A 23,836-nucleotide genomic window follows, 5' to 3' on the forward strand; every position below is an offset into this window, starting at 1 on the left:
AATGCTTGATTCTGATTGGTTGACAGTTAGTTTTCTATAATTGCATGGCTATCCACCTTCAACGCTGAATTAAGCTGATGGGTAAGACTTCCGGTTCATTAACCATTATTCTCCAGAGAAACAAGCACGTCACCATCTTTAGAATATTGTCTTTGAACTTCCGTCTGTGCTCTGTATATTTATGGCATCGCTGTCTAAGAGTAATTTAGCCGGTAAAGTGGATTTATGTATTGTAGAGTTAACAAAAGTTATCGTGAGCATTGTAATGTTTAAAGCAAATGTCTTAACATATGTCAGTAGACAAGGAAGATTTTAAAACGAGCAGTTCATAAATCTGTCAGATCACTGTGGAAATGCAACCAGAAGACAGCAAACGTAGACCTAAAAAGGGGGTGGCTAAATAAGGTCAGTATGGAAATAATGCGATGAATAACAACGTGCAATAAAGTGTAAAATTTTGCACTACAAACCAATGCTCATAATCAAGATAATAAATTATAATAATAAAGTAGGACATACTGATTTACAATATCAAGCAGCAAACTGAGCTTTTTTTGTACAACTACAAATGGACCTTTCTCACATTTCCAGGTTTCTCATAGCGGAAGTCGTCATAGTTGGGTAAAATCCACTGATCTATAATAGAGAATATATTATATAATCATATTATATATAGATCAGAGGTAAAATCCGAGAGCAGTGAATGGGAGAGTACCACAAATATATTTTTTGCATCCCCATTTGCACAAATAGCAAACGAAAAAATACACAATAGTGTTTTCACGACTTTCAATCAAAGGAAAAAAAATTGAGAGAGACCAATGTAAAATTTACCGTCCCTCCCATTGACGCAGCATTAGAAACACCCTGGCATAGCGTTAACTAGTTTTTTTGTAACTTGATGAAAATGTGATATAATACAAAGTATAGTGTTATAAATGTACATACATATTTTTAAAAATCAAAATATAAAAAACTTTATAGGATTTATGATGATAATGACCGTTGAAACGCGTCATCACAGGGTCCATAGCTGGATGTATGAGACCGGAAGCCGAACCCATAAAATTTACAAATGGCCGCGCCCACTCTTATGTGAAGAAAAAAAGTGGATAAAGTAACTGGATATCACTTCTACAAAATGTTCGGGTTGTTTTAAACTGTATTTAACAAAACTAGTCGTAAATTTTTATTACTACTACTATTATTATTGTTTAATAGAAATTCGATACTTTTTTGTTTTAAGATTCCCGGCCCTCTTGTAAACAGTAAAGCTGTAGAGATGTATGAAGCCATCTAAGCAAGACAGCGCTGCATTCAAAGCGTCTAGCCTAATTCCACTGAGCCGCAATAAATCCACCGTCTCTACAGTGGCAGTCCTTTAAATCTACACGCACTGTATTTATATCCTACAACCCACACACTGACTGTAACAAGATGAGATTGTTATTCTTCACCGTTCCTGCATGGTGCCTTCCATCAAATATGCAAAGGAATGCCATCAAGACTAGGGTGGTTAAATGTATTGAGACATCCATATTGGCGTGTGAATATTGACACGGGAGGATGGCCAAACACATCTCCCTGAAGCTGATCTCCATAGACAGCGGACACGGAGATGATCCCATTAGCGCTGGCTGCGGCGGCACATGCTCAGTTATGCTTGTTGAAGGGGATCTCAGTAGGCTGTGCGTGAACACTGAGGTCATCGCCTGCGCTGAGGAAAAAATACTCAGCGCAGCCTCCATTTTGAGTAGTATGAAATAGAGGAAAGCATAGTTTTGAGCCGCCGCCGCCGCAGCAAACAAACTGTAAACACTAGCGAAACAGCCTCTGCCATGGACGACCTGTTCAGTCCGCGAAGGTTTGTTGCTTCTTTTTATTACAGATGTATGCTTTTGCGTGCGCTCGCGCTTTTTGCGACACCGTGAATACTTTTGCATTCTAGTGCAAACCGAGATGATTTTGAACTTGACAGCTCGTCTCGCTCGGCCACACACACGCAAAGGCCAGCTAAGAGCCTGACGAGATTAAATAGGGCAGATGTTGTGTAGCTATTGTTGCTGGCTGCTAAGTATGCATTGCATGTTGAACGACGCGCTGCTCTTACGAATTAGTTTTGTTCGTGTGCTCTGTAAATATTTATCCAGGAAATTGTTTGTAGCATAATGGCAAAAACTGATTAGGCAGCGAACGGTGTTGGTGCATATCACACTGTAAGTTCAACGTAGTGATTTCAATGTGCACTGTGTTTGATTTCTGCACGCAGCAATGTAATGATTTATGTGTAAATATATGAACTGGACGTCCAAGCCCCCGTTTATATAACCTTTGGAGGGAACGGAGAAGTCGGACGCTGATTGGCTGGTTGCGCTGTGTAGGCGGGATTTGGATTGATTATCGCGACTGCTGATAGGCAAATCACATTTTATGATTAACACTGAAAGGAGGCGATTTAAAAGGGTGGAAAACAGGGGCATGAAACGGCTTACGTGACAAGGACTTTTTTTAACTTATTATGTTTTTGTTAAAAATGCTATTTGTATTCATGTATTGTTTATTACAGCCGTAACTTAACTGTTTAGTATTCACCTGTGGAATTTTGGCTGTAAGCCTTGAAATGTTAATGTACTGATTGAGTAATGCACTGGCACAGCCATGTTTCAATTAATAAATAATATGTTGTCTTTCAGGCAGCTGAACAGCACACAAGGAGAGATTCGAGTGGGACCAAGTCATCAGGTAAAATGATTACAGTTTTCAAAAGTCTGATATGCAGTCAGTAATTTTTGCTATTTGTGACCCTGGACCACAAAATCATTCATAAGGGACAATTTTTTTGAAACTGAGATTTACACATCATCTGAAACCTGAATAAATAGCTTTCCGTTGATGTATGGTTTGTTAGGATAGGACAATATTTGGCTGAGACAGCTATTTGAATAGAATCTGAGGGTGCCAAAAAATCTAAATATTGAGAAAATCACCTTTAAAATAGTCTAAATGACATTCTTAGCACAGTACTAATCAGAAATTAAGTTTTGTTATATTTACAGTAGGAAATTTACAAAACAACTTTATGAAACATGACCTTTACTTAATATCCTAATGATTTTTGGCATAAAAGAAAAAATCAATCATTTTCACCCATACCGTGTATTGTTGGCTATTGCTACAAATATACACATGCTACCTAAGACTGGTTTTGTGGTCCGTGGTCAGATGTCAGCACGTCTTCAGTCTTAAAGTGTTAACAGCCACGATGAAAGTTTAAAACCACTGGTAGAAATGGGACAAATCAAAGTGTTTGCAAAACATGTTTTGTGTACTTTTAATATTGTAATATATTGTCAAATGCAGGCTAAGCTACCAGAATTACAGCCGCCACCTGCTCACGGAGCAGAATCCGTCACAGAAAATGAGGAGCTGGTGTGGGCACCTGGGGTCAATGACTGTGACCTTCTCATGTACCTGCGGGCTGCTAGGTAACGGCTGCTTGGCTGGATGCCAGTTCCTATTCACTGTTATACGTTTATCTTCATAACCCCTTGAGGATATGTCTAAAAAGGGATCTGAGGTGTCTGTGCATGGTGTATGATTCACCATAACCTTCTGCTTTTTTTGTTCTCTGTTCTTTGAATAAACAGGAGCATGGCAGCTTTTGCAGGGATGTGTGATGGAGGTTCAACGGAGGACGGTTGTCTTGCAGCTTCGCGGGATGATACCACATTAAATGCTTTAAATACGGTCAGTGCTTATAATTTTGTGTTTCTGCTGTTTTATCGTAATTTGATTTATTAATTCCAGTGAATTCCAATGAATTTAATTAACTAATTTTCAGAAAATATTGTAAGTATAATTGAATATCAATAGTAATTTATGATCTTTGATGTATTTGTATTGAAGGCACTGACAATATAAACTTTCCAAAAGTAAATCCTATTTTTTACCTATTTCAACTATAATTTATTTGAAGTGCAACTCGGGTATGTAATTTTATTTTGTTTTGTGCACAGCTCCATGAAAGCCAATACGATGCAGCCAAAGCCCTGCAGTGTCTGGTGAAGAAACCAGTTCCAAAACTCATTGAGAAATGCTGGTCAGAAGATGAAGTGGTGAGAAATTGATTCTGTCTGTATTTTTCGCTTTTTTCCACTGATACAGCCTGGTAATTTATATGTGTTACTAGATACAAAGTTAATATTCAATCTGTTAACGTTCAATTACAGAAACGGTTTATCAAAGGTCTCAGACAGTATGGGAAAAACTTCTTCAAGATCCGTAAGGACCTGCTACCTAGTAAGAAAACGGTATGGCAACCTGCCATGTCAAATCTACCTATAAATGTGTGTCGAATTGAAGTCTTTTATTTGTTTAAAACACATTTGTTTTCTCAGGGTGAGCTGATCACATTCTACTACTACTGGAAGAAAACTCCCGAAGCCGTGGCATCACGACCTCATCGGCAGCAGAGAAGACAGCCGGTGTCTCGCAAAGTGAAAACTCGCAACGCGACAGCTGCAGCCAATGCAACATCTCGCACTTCTTCCAGTAAGTGCAGCACTATGTGCCATATGTCTGTTAATTTATTGCAGACTGTCAAAACATGATAGCAAGCTTGATATAGTTATAGTAACTCCACAAGAAGTAATGTTAACAAATTTATTTTTTTTCATTTGCTGTCTTCCTCTCTGTAGTGGAGCTTAGCTCAGCGAGTGAGGATGATCTGGACAGTGAGGACAGTGAGCAGGGTGGCAAAGGTCAAGCCTGCAGTCACTGTCTTACCACTAGTAAGTTTTTTACCCTTCTCCAGTGGTGTATATAGCCTCTATATTGAGAATGCTGTTCATACTTTATAATTTGTTGACTATATGCATGTGTCCATCAACCATCTTCTGTAAGTGACTCTCTGCAGTACTCAGTTAGGCACCCTACACTGGATTCAATCTGCTTAGGTTTGCAATGCTTGAAATCAACTTGAGATACAAAATTCACGCTATTTCCATAATGTACATTCCTGGGCTTGTGAAAATGTTTGTCTCACCATTCACAATCCAAACAATTCCCAGCTGATATAATCAAGTCCTGTCTTACATTTTTATTCTTGTCAAATATTTTACTTAGAATTACAAACAACACAACACAACACTTACAGATTTTTTATTTTTATTTTTTTAAAGAAATTAATAGTTTTATTCTGAATGGATGCCTTAAATTGATCAAAAGTAACAAAGACTTTTATAATCTTAGGAAAGACTTTCAAATCAATGGTGTTTTGTTACTTTCTATTCATCAGAGTACCAATAGCCAACCCTTGTATGGGTCAAAATGATCAATTTTTCTTTTATGCCAAAAATCATTAGGATATTAAGTAAAGATCATGTTCCATAAAAATATTTTGTCGGTTTCCTACCTTAAATATATCTCAACTTAATTTTTGATTAGTAATATGCATTGATAAGAACTTAATTTAGAGAACTTTAAAGGTGATTTTCCCAAATAGTTTTTCTTTTTTTTTTTTTTTTTTTTTTTTTTTTTTTTTTTTTTGCATCTTCAGATTTCAGATTCCAAATAGTTGTATTTCAGCCAAATATTGTCCTATACTAGCTTTCAGATTATGTATAAATCTCAATTTCAAAAAATGTACCCTGATGACTGGTTTTGTGGTCCAGGGTCACATATAAGAATGATTTCTGAAGGCTCTTTTGACATCTGTATACACTTTGAACTTTGAACTCTCACAAATGTTTTTTCAGACTCCAAAGACTGGCATCATGGAGGGAGAGACAATGTCTTGCTGTGTTCTAGTTGCCACTCTCACTTCAGCAAGCATCGGCGCCTGCCACCTGTTCCCAAACCAGCAGATCCGCCCTACCTCTTCAAACCTGTCAAAGAGGAGGAAGAGGGAGTCAGACATGGAATGAAGACCCGTCGGAGCCGAGTGCCACCCCACGTAGGTCCCGCCTGCACATTAGTTGTGTCAATGCGAAGACTAATATGCTAAATGTAGTCTTATGTCTCTACATGTAGATGTCATCCCTTCGAAGTGGGCGCAACAGACCAACTGGAAGTCCTGACAGGGGCATGTCTCCCACCCTTGAGGATGTGCGATCTAATGGACAGTCCCCCAGAGCCAGTTCCACTGCTATGGCAACCAGGGCTTCCAGCTCTGACATCAAAAATGGAGTGGCTGGGAAGACCAACAAGGTAGTGCTAAAAAGGAACCTGCTGAGTTAAGAGTTTGTACTATTTGTGATGTTTAACTTTTGTTTTTGTTTTTTTATTCGTGTTAAGCAGAAGATAAAAGTAGAGGCATCTATAGTAAAAGGTGTGAAAAGACAGAGAGAGTCAGCTCCTCCAGATGCTGATGAGCCAGAAAGGAAAAACATGAAACGACCCAAGAATCAGGTAAGAGAAACTCTGTACTTAAAGTTCTTAAAGTCTTAAAGGGATAGTTCACCCAAAAATGAAAATTCTGTCATTAATTACTCACCCTCATGTCGAAAAAGTCAGTGAATTGACCTGTACCTGAACTTTAAAGGGGACTCCCCTCTTTTTATTTGTGATATACTGCCTTAGTCTAATTTTCATTCACACTGGTGTTTTAAGAAGGCCAAACAAATTAGAATATAATAATAATAATAATAACAAGAATGACAGTAATAGCCGTATATCGTAAAACAATTGCACTGCAAAATAAATGAAAATGAAGATATTTTGAATTTGGACTGCAGTAACATTATCCATTTAAACCACTAGCTGTCAGCAATTCATAATGCACTTTTAAGCTTTTATTTTGATGGAAACGGCAGGAGAACTTTTGTTTTGAAGGAAAACTCCAGCTTCAGTGAAAACAGGCTCACAAAAATGTGTCTTACTGCAAATCTAGTGAAATACTGTAATCATCTGCCATGAAAATAAAGCATAACTGCTGGCCACTGCGTTCCTAAACGCGCGCTAAACTCACAGCACATGCATAAACTAGTTCTCTGCATTCATTCACTGTGAACGGAGCCGTTCTGAGGTGGGGAAAACACCTGATCATGAGCTGATCACCTGAACGAAGTGCATGCTTCGCTTTGAAACTACAGTAAAAACAGACTTTCGAATTTATTTCGTTTGACAGATACTGTGTCAAAGCATAATGGCCTAAAACGCAACTTTAAAGCCCTTTTATGTTCGAATAAGAAGTTTAATATATGTTTTAAAAACTACACTTTTTGTCCGGAAGACCTCGAGACTGAGACCATTTTGCTATCGCGATATCACAATATTAATAATATTGTTACATCCCTAGTTGTGAATGCAAGTCAGAGACTTAATATTGGCCATTTATTTGTCTTAACTGGTAATAATATCTATACCATATAGTTCTACCACAATGTCTAGTTATAAGCACTGTTTCTCTAACCTAGGAGGGTGCTGATTCCCCATCAGAAGGTGAGGGTGAAGGCGAGAGCTCCGATAGCCGCAGTGCCAACGATGATGGCAGCAGTGATGCTAAAGACATCGATCAGGACAACCGCAGCTCTTCCCCAAGCTTGGCCAGTCCCCTGCAGGCCAACGAAAGTGACTCAGACTCCCCAGCACCGCCCCCTGCACCAGGCCCAACCCCACAAACCCAACCCCAGCAGCCAGTTGCAACCCCCACAACACACGCCCCCTCTGAAACGCCACCATCTCCTCAGCCCTCTCTGCCTGCATCCTCATCCGCACCTTCACCTGGAGCATCTACTGCCACCTCAAAGGCACCACCTGTAGAGGTTTCCCAGGAGGTTCCATCTCCAACCGCTTTCAGAACCGGTCCAAGGGGACCCGAAGCCCCCACCTCTTATTCAAACTCCTCGTCTCAGCAGGTGCAGTGTCCAGGGCAGGGGCAGTCGTTCCCGGTGCCGCCCCATTATCAGCACAATCCAGGTCAGCTGCAGAATCCTTCATCTGGGCCGAATCAGCCACCAGGGTTTGCTTCCAGACCGCTGCACCTTCAAAGAGAGAGCCCACTTCCTCCTCTTCCCCCTACAGCAGCATCACAAATCAAGCCTCCTCCGACCACTCCGATTCCACCTTCTCACAAGCAGCCCCTTCACCTTTCTGCACCTCCACCCCATTTCCTGCAGATCCACCCCAATTTGCCTCCACCTCCTGCTCTAAAACCGCTTGCTTCCCTGCCATCACAGCACTTGCCTTGTTCCCAGCCTCCTCCATTGCATATAATTCCGCAAAATCACCCCACTCAGCCTTCCGTTCTCGCTCAGCCTTCCGTTCTCACTCAGTCGCAGAGCCAACAGGTCAAAAGTCACACTAGTGGTGCTCCTCCGGCTCCAGCGAGTTCTCACCCAGCGCTCCCACAAAATCGCCCTGCTCCTGAGTCCACTGCTTCATTCCCTCTTTACAATTCTCCCATCCCTGCCCATCAGCCCTCCGTGTCCTCCTCAGCAAGCACTCCTGTTGGACCGGCTCATATCAAAGAGGAGCCAATTGATGAGGAGGAGGAGTGCGACAGCCCGCCTCCCCCTCGCAGGAGTCCCTCTCCAGTACCGACAGTTGTTGACATACCCAGTCATGCAAGTCAGTCAGCAAGGTATGGAAATCACATTTGCCAATATTTGAAAATGTAAATATTTCATTGAGTTCCAAACTGATTTATGATAAATCTGTTCTTACTTTTTACTTATTTAGAAAATATTTTTGTCAATTGCAGATTCATCAAACACCTCAATCGAGGTTACAACTCTTGCTCTCGCACAGACCTGTACTTCACACCGTTGGCCTCCTCGAAACTGGCTAAAAAACGAGAGGAAGCTGCTGAAAGATCCAGAAGAGAAGCAGAGCTGAGCGCTCGACAGGGACGGGAGAGAGAAAGAGAAAGAGAGCGGGAGAGGGAGAGGGAGAGGGAGAGAGAAAGAGAGCGGGAACGAGAAAGGGAGAGAGACTCCGATAAAGCCTCTGTGAGTATATTTGAGTATTTCAAATTTTTTTACCCTAAAAAATAAATTATAGTTTACTTAAAACTATTTTTATCTAGTTTGTTTATTTATTTATTTATTTACTTACTTACTTACTTATTTTTCTTTTTAACACTTCTCCTTACTGTAATGTGAAAAATGTCGTGCCAAGTACTGTAGTGTGAAAAAACCTCGAATTATAAAATATTTATACACTATTAATGTTTTTTATTAATTTGTGAATTTATTTTGAATTTAAATGTAAATAAATGTATGAATGTAATATTAATTTCAATGTTAATAAAAAGCTTATTTATTTATGAATTTATTTATTTATTTTTACAAATTCTCCTTAATATAATGAATAAAATCTCATTCCAAGTAATACAATGCAAAAAAGCTGAATTTTAACGTATTTATACATCATAGTATTTGTTGTACTATTTTTAAATTAATGCTTTTTTTTATTAATTTGGGAATTTAAATGTATAAATATAATGTTCTTTTTTTCCTTAAAAAAAATACAGTTTACTTAACTAGTTATTTTTTTATTTATTTTATTTTATTTCATTTTATTTTATTTTTACAAATTCTTCTTAATGCATGTATAAAATGTCATGCCAAGTCATATAATACAAAAAAATCTGAATTATAAAGTATTTATACATCATGATAATATTTGTTGTACTATTTTTAAATGAATGCTTTTTATTAATATATAATGGGCTGGTTTGGTTTGGTTTTGATTTTGCAGTGAAATATGTGACCCTGGACCACAAATTTAGTCATAAGTAGCATGTGTATTTTTGTAGCAATAGCCAACAATACATTTTATGGGTCAAAATGATTGATTTTCCTTTTATGCCAAAAATCATTAGGATATTAAGTAAAGATTATGTTCCATGAAGATATTTTGTAAATGTCCTTTAAATATATTCCGTAAATATATTTTTTTAAAAAAAGATTAGTAATATGCATTGCTAAGAACTTCATTTAGACAACTTTAAAATATTTTTATTTTATTTTTTATTTTTTTGCACTCTCAGATTCCAGATTTTATCTTGAACAAGTATTGTCTTGTCCTAGCAAACCATACATAAATGGAAAGCTTATTTATTCATGTGTAAATCTCATTTTAAAAAAAAATTGACCCTTGAAAAAGTTAAGAAAAAAAAAAAAATGACTGGTGTTGTGGTCCAGGGTCGCATATGTCCCCAACATGCTTTTAATCAATTTATCCTTTCACACCTCCACTGTTTTAAATGTATTTAATATAGTTTGCCAAGCACAGTCTTTTTACTAATTGTAAAACATGATTTTCTTTACATAGCGTGCTTCAAGCTCATCCCACGATGGCCGAATAGGTGAACACCTGCTTGCTGCCCATGTGCAACCAGGCCGTCCGTCATTCGAACCTCCTCCCCCGACCACCGTGGCTGCAGTTCCACCATATCTCGGCCCTGACACTCCAGCCCTCCGCACACTCAGCGAGTACGCCCGCCCTCACGTCATGTCGCCCACCAACCGCAACCATCCTTTCTTCATGCCACTCGGGCCAGGTGAGCACCTGTTGGCCTATCACATGCCGGGTCTCTACGCAGCAGACCCAGCCCTTCGAGAGCGAGAGCTCCGTGAGCTTCGAGAGAGAGAGATCAGAGAAAGAATGAAGCCTGGATTTGAGGTGAAACCGCCAGAGCTGGAGAACCCGCTACATCCGTCAGCAAATCCCATGGAGCATTTTGCCCGCCATGGAGCCCTGCCTCTGCCTCATGTGGCTGGGCCTCACCCCTTCGCCCAATTCCACCCAGCCATGGACCGAAGCGTAGCGGCACCCCCTCGGCCGGAAATCAGCTACGCTGAGCGGTTGACAGCTGAGCGGCTCCATGCTGAAAGAATGGCCTCTGTTGCTGCTGGTGACCCTGTTGCACGGCTACAGATGCTCAATGTTACACCACACCACCACCAGCACTCACATATACACTCCCATCTTCATCTGCACCAACAGGACCCTCTCAACCAAGGTGAGAACTTCAGAGATGTGAGCAAACAACATTTTATTAATGAAGTAAATGGAAATATTGACATATTTGTCTTTCAGGCCAAGGGCCTCATCCTCTGGTGGACCCATTGGCTGCTGGCCCCCCTCTGGCACGATTCCCCTACCCACCTGGTGCAATCTCCAACCCCCTACTCAGTGAGTTACCCCATGAGCATGAAATGCTCCGCCACCCTCTGTTTGGTGAGTCACCAAATAGACTCCCCGTTTCACTTTTAGTATAAAAGGAAGTTCAGAGTTAATTCTGAATGATTAACATTTCCAACTTATACAGCCAGGCCCAAATGTAATCCATGTCCACCGCTGAGCAGCAATGAAACACCCTGTCTTTTGATTAGCCATATCTCCATTACATGCATGCTCCTTTTAACACATTTAACCATGTTTAAATCCATTCTGTGGAATTAATATTTAAGATTAAGATTAAAGGGATAGTTCACCCAAAAATGAAATTCTGTCTTCATGTCTTTCCAAACCCATAAGACCTTGTTCATCTTTAGAACACAAATTAAGATATTTTTGATGAAATCCGAGAGTGCATGTTCTTGTCCCTGCATAGACAGCAATGCAACTGACATGTTCAAGGCCCAGAAAGGTAGTAAGGACAATGTTAAAATAGTACTTTCATTACTTTCAATGACCTTCTTTACTCAAAGAGCCAAAATGGCTGAAATATAATGCAATCTCTAATGTAACATAATAATGTTTGTCAACCTGTTGTTGCTTTATTGTTGCTTCATAAGTCCACCTAGCATCTACATACACATTACACTCCCACGGTAGGAAAACATTCTCAGTTATTTGATGGAAGAGTAACTGAAGTAAGATATTCTGTGTCTTTCTTTAATAGGAGCACCATTCCCCAGAGAGTTACCAGGACCCCTGGCTCCGATGTCGGCTGCGCATCAGTTGCAGGCGATGCAGGCACAGTCAGCAGAGCTGCAGAGGCTGGCCCTGGAGCAGCAGTGGCTACATGGACATGCACACTTACATAGTGCACCTCTCCCCAGTCAAGAAGACTACTACAGGTGAACTACAGAGGCCTCTACATTCTGTTCTATAGTGCATGTGTAAATAAGCACTTTGCAAACCTCTTTTTTCTTTGAAGTAGCATGCATGAATCATTTACAGTTAGACTGTGAACATTTTCATCTCTGTTTAAACACTTCTGAACTTATAGTGCCAAAGGCAAAAAGTTGTGAAATTTACAGTTAAAGCCAAAAGTTGTTTACATGTAGTCCACAAGAGAAAATAATAGTTGAATTTATAAAAATGACCCTGTTCGAAAGTTAAAATATGCTTGATTCTTAATACTGTGTTGTTACCTGAATGACCCACAGCTGTGTTTTTTGGTGAAGTGGTAGTTGTTCATGAGTCCCTTGTTTGTCCAGAACCATTAAACTGCCTACTGTTCTTCAGAAAAATCCTTTAGGTCCCACAAATTCTTAGTTTTTTTTTTTCAGCGTTTTTGTGTGTTTGAACCCTTTCCAACAATAACTGTATGGTTTTGAGATCCAACTTTTCACACTAAAGGTTCAAACATTCACTGACGCTTCAGAAGGAAAAACGATGCATTAAGAGCCGGGGAGTGAAAACTTTTGAAAAGAATTTGTGTACATTTTTCTTATTTTCCCTAAATACCATATTTTTGTCATTTAGTACTGCCCTTAGAAGCTACAGATAATACTTACATGTTTCCCGGAAGACAAAATAAGTTAAATTTACCCTTAAAATTCAAAATATTTTTACCCCGTCTCTTGATGTGTTGTTTTTCCTTCTGGAGCATCAGTGAGAATTTGAACCTTCTGTAATAGGTGCATATGAGTCCTTCAGTTGTCCTCAGTGTGAAAAGTAGGATCTCATTATAAAGTCATTGTTGGAAAGGGTTCAAATACACAAAAATGCTGAAAGAACAAATAATCTGTGTGGACCTGAAAGACTTTTCTAAAGAACAGCAGGCAGTTTAACTGTTCAGGACAAACAAGGAACTCATGAACAACTATCACTGAACAAAAAAAGATCCACAGCTGTGGATCATTCAGGTAACAACTCAGTATTAAGAATCAAGTGTATGTAAACTTTTGAACAGGGTAATTTTTATAACTTTAACGAATGTTTTCTCTTGTGGACTATATGTAAACATCTTTTATGTGAAATATCTTATTCAGGTCAGTACTAAATAAAAAAATAACATGCACTTTGTATGATCCCTCTTAGTTTGGTAACATAATTAACATTTTGCAGATTCTGCAAGGTGTATGTACGCTTTTGACTTCAACTGTATGTCACCCCACAGTACACAGAACATTTTTTTTATTACCTGTTTACTTGAATGCTTAAATGACAACATGTTGTTCTGTTGTCTCTTTGACAGCCGTCTGAAGAAAGAGGGAGACAAGCAGTCCTGAAATGAACAAATTCTCCACTGTGGATTACAGAGTGATTCTGTGTTCAGGGTATTAGGCCTTTTATTTCAGAAAACCCAGCATGGGTTTATCCCTGTTTTGGCACTTATAAACGTTTGACCGACTCCTTTGTGCTGTATGAAATAACTAGCCTTTTGGAGCACACTGAATTTGCTTTCCTTGCATGAACACTATTTAGAAATTTCTGTAATTTAGAAGTTTCTGTAAGAAATGAAATTCCCATGTAACGTCGTTATTGTGCTGAAAGCACAATACTGTAGATTTACTAAGTATTTGAAAAGTGCTGTCCAATATCCAGAGTTTATCACAATTTAGTTTCAAAGTTTATTGAAACATTTGTTTTGAGATTGTAAATATTATATGTTTAAAATAATATATTAACTGTTGCAATGATAGATTTGGATACAAAACCTTCATATGACCTGTGTGCAAGAATTGCATGCTTTACATACTTTATCCTTCCCTTTCTCTGACAGCCTCTTCATCTATACCTCAGAGTGCTCATCAATTTACAGCAAAACCCACCTGTAGTAAACTCCACATTACCATATTCTTTTATGAATATTTTCTTTTATATTCTTTTTTGATTTAATAATGTAGACCAAATGCAGGCTGAGTATTAGCATGCTGACTGTAGTGTTGATCTTTCCCTGTCTGGAGAACAGTCGCTTTACTGCCGTAGATATACGTTGCTGTGGAACTGATCAGACCGACAGTCACCTGCTTGCAGTGTTGTCCGCCATGCTTAAAGACACGATTTGATAGAGCAGTTCCAGGGTCACTCTTACTTCACCCCTTACATTTATACAGGGGTACATGCAGTTAGCAATAAATGCATATGGCATATTTAATGGTATCCTCACTACCAGCTTCTAACTAGCATATGCACTTGGCCAATTAAACAACCGGGCTACTGTTTAGTAAGTTACGTTTTCATAGTTAGGCTGGTTGGGAAAGAGCACAGCATTCTCACAAAAAAGATGGAATTAATTATAAACCCAATAGAAAAAGTAACTTTGTGACGGTTTAATGCAATACAAGTAAGTGTATTGTTGTGCACTACTATTAATTGTTGAAATAACAATAGAAAACATGAAATGGAGTGCCATTGTTTTGTATGTGTCAAGAAGACATGAGTGTTATCTGTAATGCCGTTGTTGTGGAACTTTGATGGGTCACTTTTTCCAAAACTGCCAAAAAGTCATTATTTTCTTCGAATTAACACTAAACATTTGTACTAGCATTTTACAAAGTATATGGATATTTTTAATGAGAAAAAATACGTTCTCATTTTAGTATCCATGGCTTTATGTCTTTACATGCACAGTGTTGTCTGGTTGCTATTACCTTATAGTTAGAATTTTTTCAGAACTCATTTCAATGATGAATGCATGATTATTACAAACAGCTTTAATCATTTTACTCATCCATTAATGTCATATGAACTTAATTTTTTTTGTAAGCGTAATTTGTGAGGCTGTTTCATATACACTGATCACACTGACATCAGTCTTCGCTTATGTGTGATAGAAATATTTGACACTCAGCAGCAGTCATTTTTCTGGCACTTTCTGATACCTCCTTAACTTCCAACTATATTTTATGTGCAAATTTATATTCTTCATAAAATGTGCTCAGATCTGTTTCCTCAAAAACTATATGAGCTTTTTTTAAGCTTTGGCCGCATGATGTTTTTGCATTAATAGATACATCTAGAGTGATTATCATTGAAAATGTTTTTTTTTATATGTACACTGCAAAATAGTTTACTTGTGAATTACATAAATATGTATAGCACAGCTTGAGTCCTGAATATAACTGACGCAAACCAACTTACCAGTGTCATTTCTGGTCCATACCAACATAATATCTAAAGCAATATATGTCTTCTAACTGAACAAGTGTTTGTACGGAAAAAAAACTAATGTTTCCTCCTTTGCTTTGTATGCTTTTCTTTAACAAAATTGTCCTTTGATAAGTTATTTATTGATTGAACACCTATTTTGTAACATGAATATATTAAACATGAAAATATTAGACTGTTAGTAAATATGGAATACAATCTAATATGTGTATTTACTAAAGTGTTTGTTGTGAATTTGTGCAAAATTAACCCTTTCCTGTACACTGGCCCCTTGTGAGAAATCCTCAGAAAGCTCTAATACTAGATTTTTATGGTTCATCCTTCTTTTACGTATCGCCGCAAGTACTGGATAGCAGATATCGCGCTCACGTTTGCCAGAAGAGCTGAGAAACAATAGAGGGAGAAAAAGGATCATGTTAATTTTGTGTGCTCATATTATCTGAATAAATTGCCTAATTTAATATGTAACAGACTGATCATTGTGTCTCATTGCAGAAATTAATCATCCACATTCCGATCTTACCTGCTTTCCACATGTCAGTAGATTGTGGGTTGCTTGACTTCAGTACCCATGACGCAAAAGCAATGCAAACAAGACACATGTCTGTTTGCTTGAAGGAAAAAAGGAAGTGATCTTTATCTGTAAGCAGAATGTCAGACTTTGTAGATGTTTTCATATCTATTTCATCTGTTTGTTCTCAAAAAAAAAGACAACCTTACGGGGAGAGTTTGCCTGAAAATATAAATTCTGTCATTAAAGGAGAAGTCCACTTCCAAAAAGATTCACATATAATGTACTCACCCAATTGTCATCCAAGATGTTCATGTCTTTCTTTCTTCAGTTGTAAAGAAATGATGTTTTTTGAGGAAAACATTTCAGAATTTTTCTCCATATAATGGACTCATATGGTGCCCCGATTTTGAACTTCCAAAGTGCGGTTGTAAATGATCCCAGCCAAGGAAGAAGGGTCTTATCTAGCGAAACGATTGGATATTTTCATGTAAAAAGTACAATTTAAATACTTTTTAATCTCAAACTCTCGTCTTGTCTTTCTCTCCCTGAACTCTGTGTTCTGGCTCAAGACAGTTAGGGTATGTCGAAAAAGTCCAATCGTAGTTTCTCCCTCAATTTCAAAAATCATTTCAAAATCATCCTACATCGCTGCAGAAGTACCGACACAGTCTTTGCAAAGTGAACATGCAAAGAAGATCAAACACCCAAAAAACGGTAAAACAGCGATGTAGGGCGATTTCGAAGTTGAGGGAGAACATGAGATGGGAGTTTTTCGACATACCCTAACTGTCATGAACCGGAAACAAACAGTTCAGGTAGAGTAAGACAAGACGAGTGTTTGGCATTAAAAAGTATATAAATTGTATCATTTTTATTAAAATAACCAATTGTTATGCTAGATAAGACCCTTCTTTCTCGTCTGGGATTGTTTACAACCGCATTTGGGATCATTTGAAGCTGCATTTAAACTGCCTTTTGGAAGTTCAAAATCGGGGCACCATATACCATTATGTGGAGAAAAATCCTGAAATTTTTAGATGTTTTCCTCAAAAAACATTTCTTTACAACTGAAGAAAGAAAGACATGAACATCTCGGATGACAATTGGGTGAGTACATTATATGTGAATCTTTGTTTTGGAAGTGGACTTCTCCTGTAATTGCTCACCCTCATGATGTGCCAAACCCGTAAGACCTTCGGTCAGAAAGCTCTCGGATTTCATCAAAAATACTTTAATTTACAAGTTTGGAATGACATGAGTGTGAGTAATTAATGACAGAATGTTTATTTTTGGGTGAATCTCTTTAAGAACATACCTGGAACAGTTGCCTCGACATGTATCTGATGTTCTGTTATTTGTCTGAGGGCCTGGTTCTCTAGAAAAAGCTCTGGAAGCTTTGGCTGAGCTATAGAAGAACTTGATGTTCTTGTTCTATAACCATAGACTGTGTCATCTGTATTGGGAAAACCCCAACAGGTGGCCATGGTACACCAGGTCCTTCCCATTAAAAGTTTGGTGTGTCTCAGAGAAAGGTTTCTCCAGGTACTTCTCTGGCTAGTGATTAGGCACATGTTTGATGTTTCGGTCAGGCTTGCACACCTCATATCTCGAACTGGGGCACAATCTGAGTGTATCACCTCTTCTACCTCTGGATATTCTAGTTCTTTTACCACAGAATGGGAAGAGGAATAGATAGGAACCAACGTTTTCTCACTCTTCGTTAAAGCTTGAGTTGAAGGAAAGAGAAAGTTTCCAACTTCAAAGTCTGAGAAGAAGTCATCATAAGTCTCAGCCAGAGATAATCTCTGTGAAAAACAAAGTGAAGTGCTTCTATCTGGGATCCAAGTCTGGTACTGCTCTGCTTCGGTGTCACTCAGGATTTCGAAGAAAGACTCCAGACGCTGATTGTCTAGAATATCAGAAATCGATAAAACTGGTGAAGGTGTTGATTTTCTTGTGCTACATCGGTCTAAAAGAAAGGTATTTGTGTTATCTTCTCTTGTTGTTAGAAATATGTCTTGCATCTTTGACTCTGTCTCTGAATACAAATATAGGGAGGAATCACTCTCGGGATACAGCTTCACCATCTCATTTGATTCACTTCGCCAGGTTTCTTCTAAATCCAAGCCAGACTCAAGAAACCTTTGAGTTTGCTCTTTGCCTTCAAGGGGTTCAGGGCTAGGGTTTGCACTTGCGTGAAGTTGTTGTTGAAACTCGTCATCCAAATCAGAGTAGGTTGAGAATTCGCAGCTCGATCGGTCTGGTTTAGAGTCATCCAAATGTGTGAAATAGTCCGAATCTGCTGCGTCGTCTACTAGGCTATCTTCTAAAAAATTGTCTTTAGATTCAACCGCAGGGCTGCTTTCTTCTGGAATGATGCTTTCTGTCAGTAGAGACGTGTTATTGGCTGTTCTAAGTTGCAAGATATCATTTATTGTAAATTTCTCCATTTCATCCCAAAAGGAGGAAATGGCAAATATGGGTGGAGTTGGACCTGAAGTTGACCTGAAGGGTTGTATCTCTTGGGATGATTGGGATGATTCTTCTCTATTATAAGATTGTCCCAAGGGCTCCTGCTGTTCTGTACTTTCTTCTTCAGTATTTGAAGGAGCATTGGGTTTAGATGCACCCAGAATAAATCTGGGACTTTCCACTTCTGTGTCACTATTAAAGTGGTTTAAATTATCAGTTGTATGTTGACGTTCACTTACAATATCTACTATGGATTTGTTATGTATATTACACACTGTGCTATGATCCAAGTACTGTGGCAAAAGGCCACTGAGATCTTTAAATAGGGTCTGTGGCATCTGTTTGGGGGTTAAAAGTGAATTTAGAGAGTCGGCAGGATTTCTTTCTAATTTTGCTTCTGGCATTTCTGTCATGCTTTCCTTTTTTAGACTAATTGGACGGCTTGTTTTTTCCTCTTCGTTCTCAGATGATCCAGTGGGCAAAATACATTTAATATCTTGGATATGAAGTGCGTTTTGAATATTGGGTGAGTACAGATTTTCTTGTTTAAATATCTCTGATTCTGTATTATTTAAGGAAGAGCACTTCTCCATCGCATCGTTATTCTTTCTCAAGTTTTTAGAAGGTTTTTTTTTTCTTCTTTTTTTTTGGACTGAACGGGGATCCTTTACTCTCAGACGGACTGGACTATCATTTACGGTCACAAACCAACGTTCCTTCTCTTGTTTGACCACTGGTGAACAGTCTGTCACTTCAGTTAGCATTTCTATACTATCTGTACTCTTTTCATGCTTTATATCTTCTATAGACATTTCAGAGACTGGATTGTTTGTGGCTTGGCTTGATTGATTCTCTCCATTATCTTGATTCTCATTTAGTTTTTCAGTCAGGTTGCTATCTTCACATGTAGCCCTGGGTTCATTTGCTTCAGCATCAGATGTCTGCTCAGCAGAGCTGGTATTCTTTGGCTCTGTATTAGGACTAGTATATTCAGTAAAATCTGAATTCTCAGATGTATGTTCTGATTTAAGTTCTCCTATTTGATGCTGATTTTGATCTTTTTCACAGAGTTGGTCAGGGCTGGTCTGAGTGGGAACGAACGTTTTGTCATCGTCACTGTCACTGAAGCCAGACTCATCTAAGGCTGCAAGCTTGGCCTGCTGAACATTACATTCCTCACTCTCTGTGCAGAAACAGTCCCAGTCCTGCTCTGCTATCAGCACACTGTGGTCTAAGTCATCCATTGCAGTTGAGCTCAAAAGGTTTGTCATGACATCTGAAAAAAGAAACACAATTATAAGTAATAATAATAAGAATTTTTTTACCAAAAATTACACTATCATACAGTTTACTGTCATTCATGCAAACGTCTGACCAATTTTGATGGTAACGCATTACAAGTGATGTTTTCCCATTTTTTTGTTTTCCCATTTATTGACTGACAGCTCTCCTGTCTCTATATTAAGAGAAATTGTTAGTAAGTGCAGAGGCATTATGTGCACTGAATTTAACGGTAAAATACTGTAAAAATGCTACAGTAAAAACTGTATTGGACATCTCCCTCAAAAACGTAAAATTTACAGTGAATAACCATAAATTGACATTCCCAGAATTCCCTGCATTGAGCAATTGAGGTGTTGTGTTGCTGGATGTAATAATGAACATGGTGGTCGTCATTTACTCCCAACATCTGAGGCGCTGAAGATGCAGTGGGTTACATTTGTTTGTGAAGGGAATGCACCTCCTGATCTACACGCGTCTATGTTCGCGCAAAATATTCGTGATCCAGCTTCACCCACAGCATAAGTGACTATAAGGTTTTTTTTATGAATCTCTGCAATCACCTTTCCTAATAACCTTCTAGTTAGCAAGTTTAGCGGCTAAAGTAATCACTCCACAGAGAGAAGAGAGGGGTGGGGCGGGGTGAGCAGAGCTCATTAACATTTAAAGCAGCCTCGACCAGAACAGGATGATTTTTAGGGTGTACTCACACTAGGCATGGTTGCCGTGAACCGGGCCCGAGTACGATTGTCCCCCCTCCCCACTCCCCCTCTGGCCTGCACTCACATAGGGTTTCAGCATTCGTGCCGGAGCACGCTTGCGTCATTATGGTACGACGGTTTCAGGATAAACAGGAAGAGCGGCGCTCTCGCTGAACGCAATGTAGTCCATCGCTCTGGTTACTTTGTGGATAGTAATTTTGAGTCGTTTGGTCCGCGGTTGTCCACAGCCCTCTCACAGCCTGTTGCTGAACAGGTCTATTGCTTTTGTGGCACGAAAATTTTCACGCAATTGTGCTGCTGGTATGAGGAGGTTTGCAAGGTACCAGCTGAAGTGCAGCACGGACTTTGCAGCTTTGATTACCGACTACAGTTCCCGTACATCGGGAAAAAAACGTAACGTCACGCGTCCTGTTCCGTGCTCTAGCATGGTTAGCGCTCACACTACATGCGAACCGCGCCCGAGTCCAACTGAACCGTGCTCTGGCACACCTCTTCCAAGCGGGCCAGGGACGGCTAAATGAACCGCGCCCGGGCACGGTTCGGAGCACTCACACTAGTCAAACGAACCGCGCTTTGGTGGTCAAACGCACTCGGGCACGGTTCAAACTGCCTAGTGTGAGTACACCCTTACAGAGCTCATTTTGACAAGGTAAAAAAGGTGTGGTATTACACAACCATTGAGAATTTTTAACCCAAGTATATTATGGACTTTTCATTAAGACCCTAAAGAATCATATCAACTTATGGAAAATGGGCATCTGATGACCCTTTTAATAATTGAAAGCTGCTTTGGTTGATTATGTGACTTTCTTATCACCACCTGCTTTTGGTGGTTATCAGTGTATTACAAAAGTACAAAACAGATTTCAGTACTTCACTAGGTTGGTACATTAACATTATATTAGTTAATGAAATTACGGTATTTAAATGTAAATTTTAATTGAAACCGTAAATCCTAATACGTTGCTACCATATTTTTAACGGTTAAATTCTGGCAATCACAGCCGCCGTTTCTTTACCGAAAATTTTTGTGGCTTTTTTTTTTTTTTTTTTTTTTTTTTTTTTTTTTTTTACAGTGTATGTAAACATGATGCTTACTGTAGTTCTAGACTAAATGTGAACATGCATTTACACATCTCACCTCTAAATTAATATAAACAGTAAAAATCTCAGAATGTGACGCAAACCTGCAATTAATTAAATATGTTAAATAATACAAAAATTCTTTAACCAACTTCTTTAGATAAACCAATGCTATCTCACAACCAGTTCATACTTATTTTACAAGGTGGCTAATTTGTACGAATCCGTACAACCTCGTACAATTTTGTATGATTTGTCTAGACCCCAATGACAGGTAGGTTTAGGGATAGGTCATTTGTACAAATTCATACAAATTGAGGAACATGTAAAATACTTTGTATGAATTTGTACGAGTGAGGGTGTACGAATTAGCCACCTTGTAAAATATATACGAATTGCAATGAGATCGGGTTGGATAAACAACATTTGTGGGGTTTTTTATGTATTGTTATTGCTGAAGAGTGTTGAATTTTCTTCTGCTGCATCCTATTCTTCATGCAATCCAGAAAGGCTGAGGCTCATGTCATGGTGTTAAAGGGCTTTTACATTAGCTAAAAGATTTTCCAGATGTCTACATTAGTTTCCATAAAAAAAAGTAACCGAATAAAGCAATTAGTTACTTTTTTTTTTAGGGAGTAACACAATATTGTAATGCATTACTTTTAAAATTAACTTTCCCCAACACTGCTTCTGACCAACAAGAGCTGAAATTGAATTATACAGTATAAAAAATAAACAGACATCCAAAAATAATTTAAGAATCTTAAAGTTGTCACGCTGTGTGTAGACAGAAACAAAATATAACAAAAGGGCTTTAATAAAATCCAAAAAGGGTACATCCAGACAGGAACAGCAGGGAAACACACACCAACATAACTTTAAGCTCTGACATCAAACACTGAACTGAATAAGACTTACAAAGACAGGTGTAGGTGATTAACCAATAAAGACTTAACAAGGAACGGAACAGGAAAGACCATATAAGGGCACAAGAAGGAGAAACCAACAAAACAGTCCACAGGGGTGTGACAAAAGTATTCTGTGAAAATTTCCCAAAACGAGAAACACTCACAGTTTAATTTCAGACAGACTATACTTAAGATGTGGCATTACAGGTTTCACCTTACCTTTGCATGTAAACCTAAATTAACATATAAGCTGTTGGTTAAAAGTTGCACAAATGACAGATGCAAACACTATCACTAATAGCAACAATAGATTTTATTGTGGTTGTGAGGATTTATTTTTAGTTACAAAATGAAAAACATTAAGAATAAATGTAAAGATCTATACTGATCAGCTAAATAGAACTATTTTAAAAAGAAGAAAAATAAAAATAAAAAAACTGCCTCTTTATTGAACATTAACATTTTTGACAGTGGTCACCACACACAAAACTAAAAGCAACTGCACAGAAAACAAGTTTCAGTTGTTCAAAAAATGAAATCTCCTTAGTAGGTCATTCAAATGCAACAGGTGAGAGCCCAAACATCTTATCCTTTGGTCACAAAGTAACGCAAAACCCGAAATATTTTAAACAAAACACTGTAAAGCACTCAAACTGTCTCCAAAGCCCCTGTGAGGATGATCTTGTTTTGACTGTAAGCTGACTCCAAAGGAGACTGTACCAATTCAAAACAACTCAGTGAGCGGAAATAACCCCAAATAAAACATATCAGCTTTGGGTGACTTGCCTTTAACAAATATTTTGCATGGACCAATTGCTTAGAAATGACCTAGATGTTTTTTGATCACATTTTACAACCTTTTAGTCAGAAACAGTCTTATCTTATCTAACTTGTGGGGTGTTTCCTTACAAACACACGTGGAGATGCATTTAGCATACAGTATTAGCATAATGCATTCAGCTATACTCATTTTTATTTTTTCTTTCCCAGGAATATCATAACTGCTGTGCAGTTATTATTTGATACAGCTATTATCTTATGCACTGAATCTTTAGTTCTTTATTAGCGTATTAATATTAATGATACCCTGTGCATGATGTCCTTTTCCATTGCGTACATGGTTAAGTGGTTCATTTTGGTAGCCTACAGTAGCACTAGTACACACAGCACAGGCCAGTGGAAAATATTTCCAAACACAAAACACAAAAACAGCTAGCTCTGCAAACTCTGCATCTAGTCAGCTTCCATTAAACATCTTTTTAACATCTCATCTACTTTATGTTTTTCCTACCTTTAGTCGTTAGTTATGCTTTCGCAACACTTCAGTGTTGATCCGACATTGGTATGGCACACCTTCCAAAACCCCAATGCCCTTGCATATGGGAGAGAGGGGCCCGGCGTCCAGGTCTGATATAAATAGAGCTATGTGTCTGATCACATGGAAGTGTGCGTGTGTCCTGCATTCTCAAAGGGGCATTCCGTTTCATATTTATAAATAGGGTTTCTCTGGGGAGATGGTACAAATCTGTCACTGATCAGCTAAGCTGCTATTCTATAAAGGGTTA

General features: G+C 38.5%; 2 protein-coding genes across 6 annotated transcripts; one reads left to right on the forward strand and one right to left on the reverse strand.

Annotated features, from left to right (window-relative positions):
• The first annotated feature begins 1,498 nt into the window (after positions 1–1,498).
• rereb (arginine-glutamic acid dipeptide (RE) repeats b) lies at positions 1,499–15,754 on the forward strand. Of its 5 annotated transcripts, XM_051113019.1 has the most exons (18): positions 1,499–1,864; positions 2,694–2,742; positions 3,361–3,485; positions 3,648–3,747; positions 4,017–4,115; positions 4,230–4,310; positions 4,398–4,551; positions 4,698–4,790; positions 5,757–5,953; positions 6,031–6,207; positions 6,295–6,408; positions 7,416–8,581; positions 8,702–8,948; positions 10,276–10,966; positions 11,044–11,184; positions 11,852–12,029; positions 13,246–13,281; positions 13,376–15,754. In XM_051113019.1, exons 1-17 carry the CDS (start codon positions 1,839–1,841, stop codon positions 13,271–13,273), a joined length of 3,666 nt encoding a protein of 1,221 aa, XP_050968976.1. In that variant the 5' UTR covers positions 1,499–1,838; the 3' UTR covers positions 13,274–13,281; positions 13,376–15,754. The 5 variants fall into 5 exon arrangements, with proteins under 5 accessions (XP_050968976.1, XP_050968978.1, XP_050968974.1 ...); XM_051113021.1 differs by lacking the exon at positions 13,246–13,281 and having other exon boundaries at positions 1,502–1,864; positions 11,044–11,139; XM_051113017.1 differs by lacking the exon at positions 13,246–13,281 and having other exon boundaries at positions 1,505–1,864.
• On the reverse strand, positions 14,967–23,671 carry LOC127167165 (PPARGC1 and ESRR induced regulator, muscle 1). The gene is made up of 4 exons (XM_051113027.1): positions 23,563–23,671; positions 17,121–19,553; positions 15,815–15,931; positions 14,967–15,674 (listed from the first exon to the last, which is right to left on the reverse strand). Exons 2-4 carry the CDS (start codon positions 19,546–19,548, stop codon positions 15,607–15,609), a joined length of 2,613 nt encoding a protein of 870 aa, XP_050968984.1. The 5' UTR covers positions 19,549–19,553; positions 23,563–23,671; the 3' UTR covers positions 14,967–15,606.
• Positions 23,672–23,836: the final 165 nt, after the last annotated feature.

The sequence above is a fragment of the Labeo rohita genome, chromosome 6, assembly GCF_022985175.1.
Source record: "Labeo rohita strain BAU-BD-2019 chromosome 6, IGBB_LRoh.1.0, whole genome shotgun sequence".
NCBI lineage: Eukaryota > Metazoa > Chordata > Actinopteri > Cypriniformes > Cyprinidae > Labeo > Labeo rohita.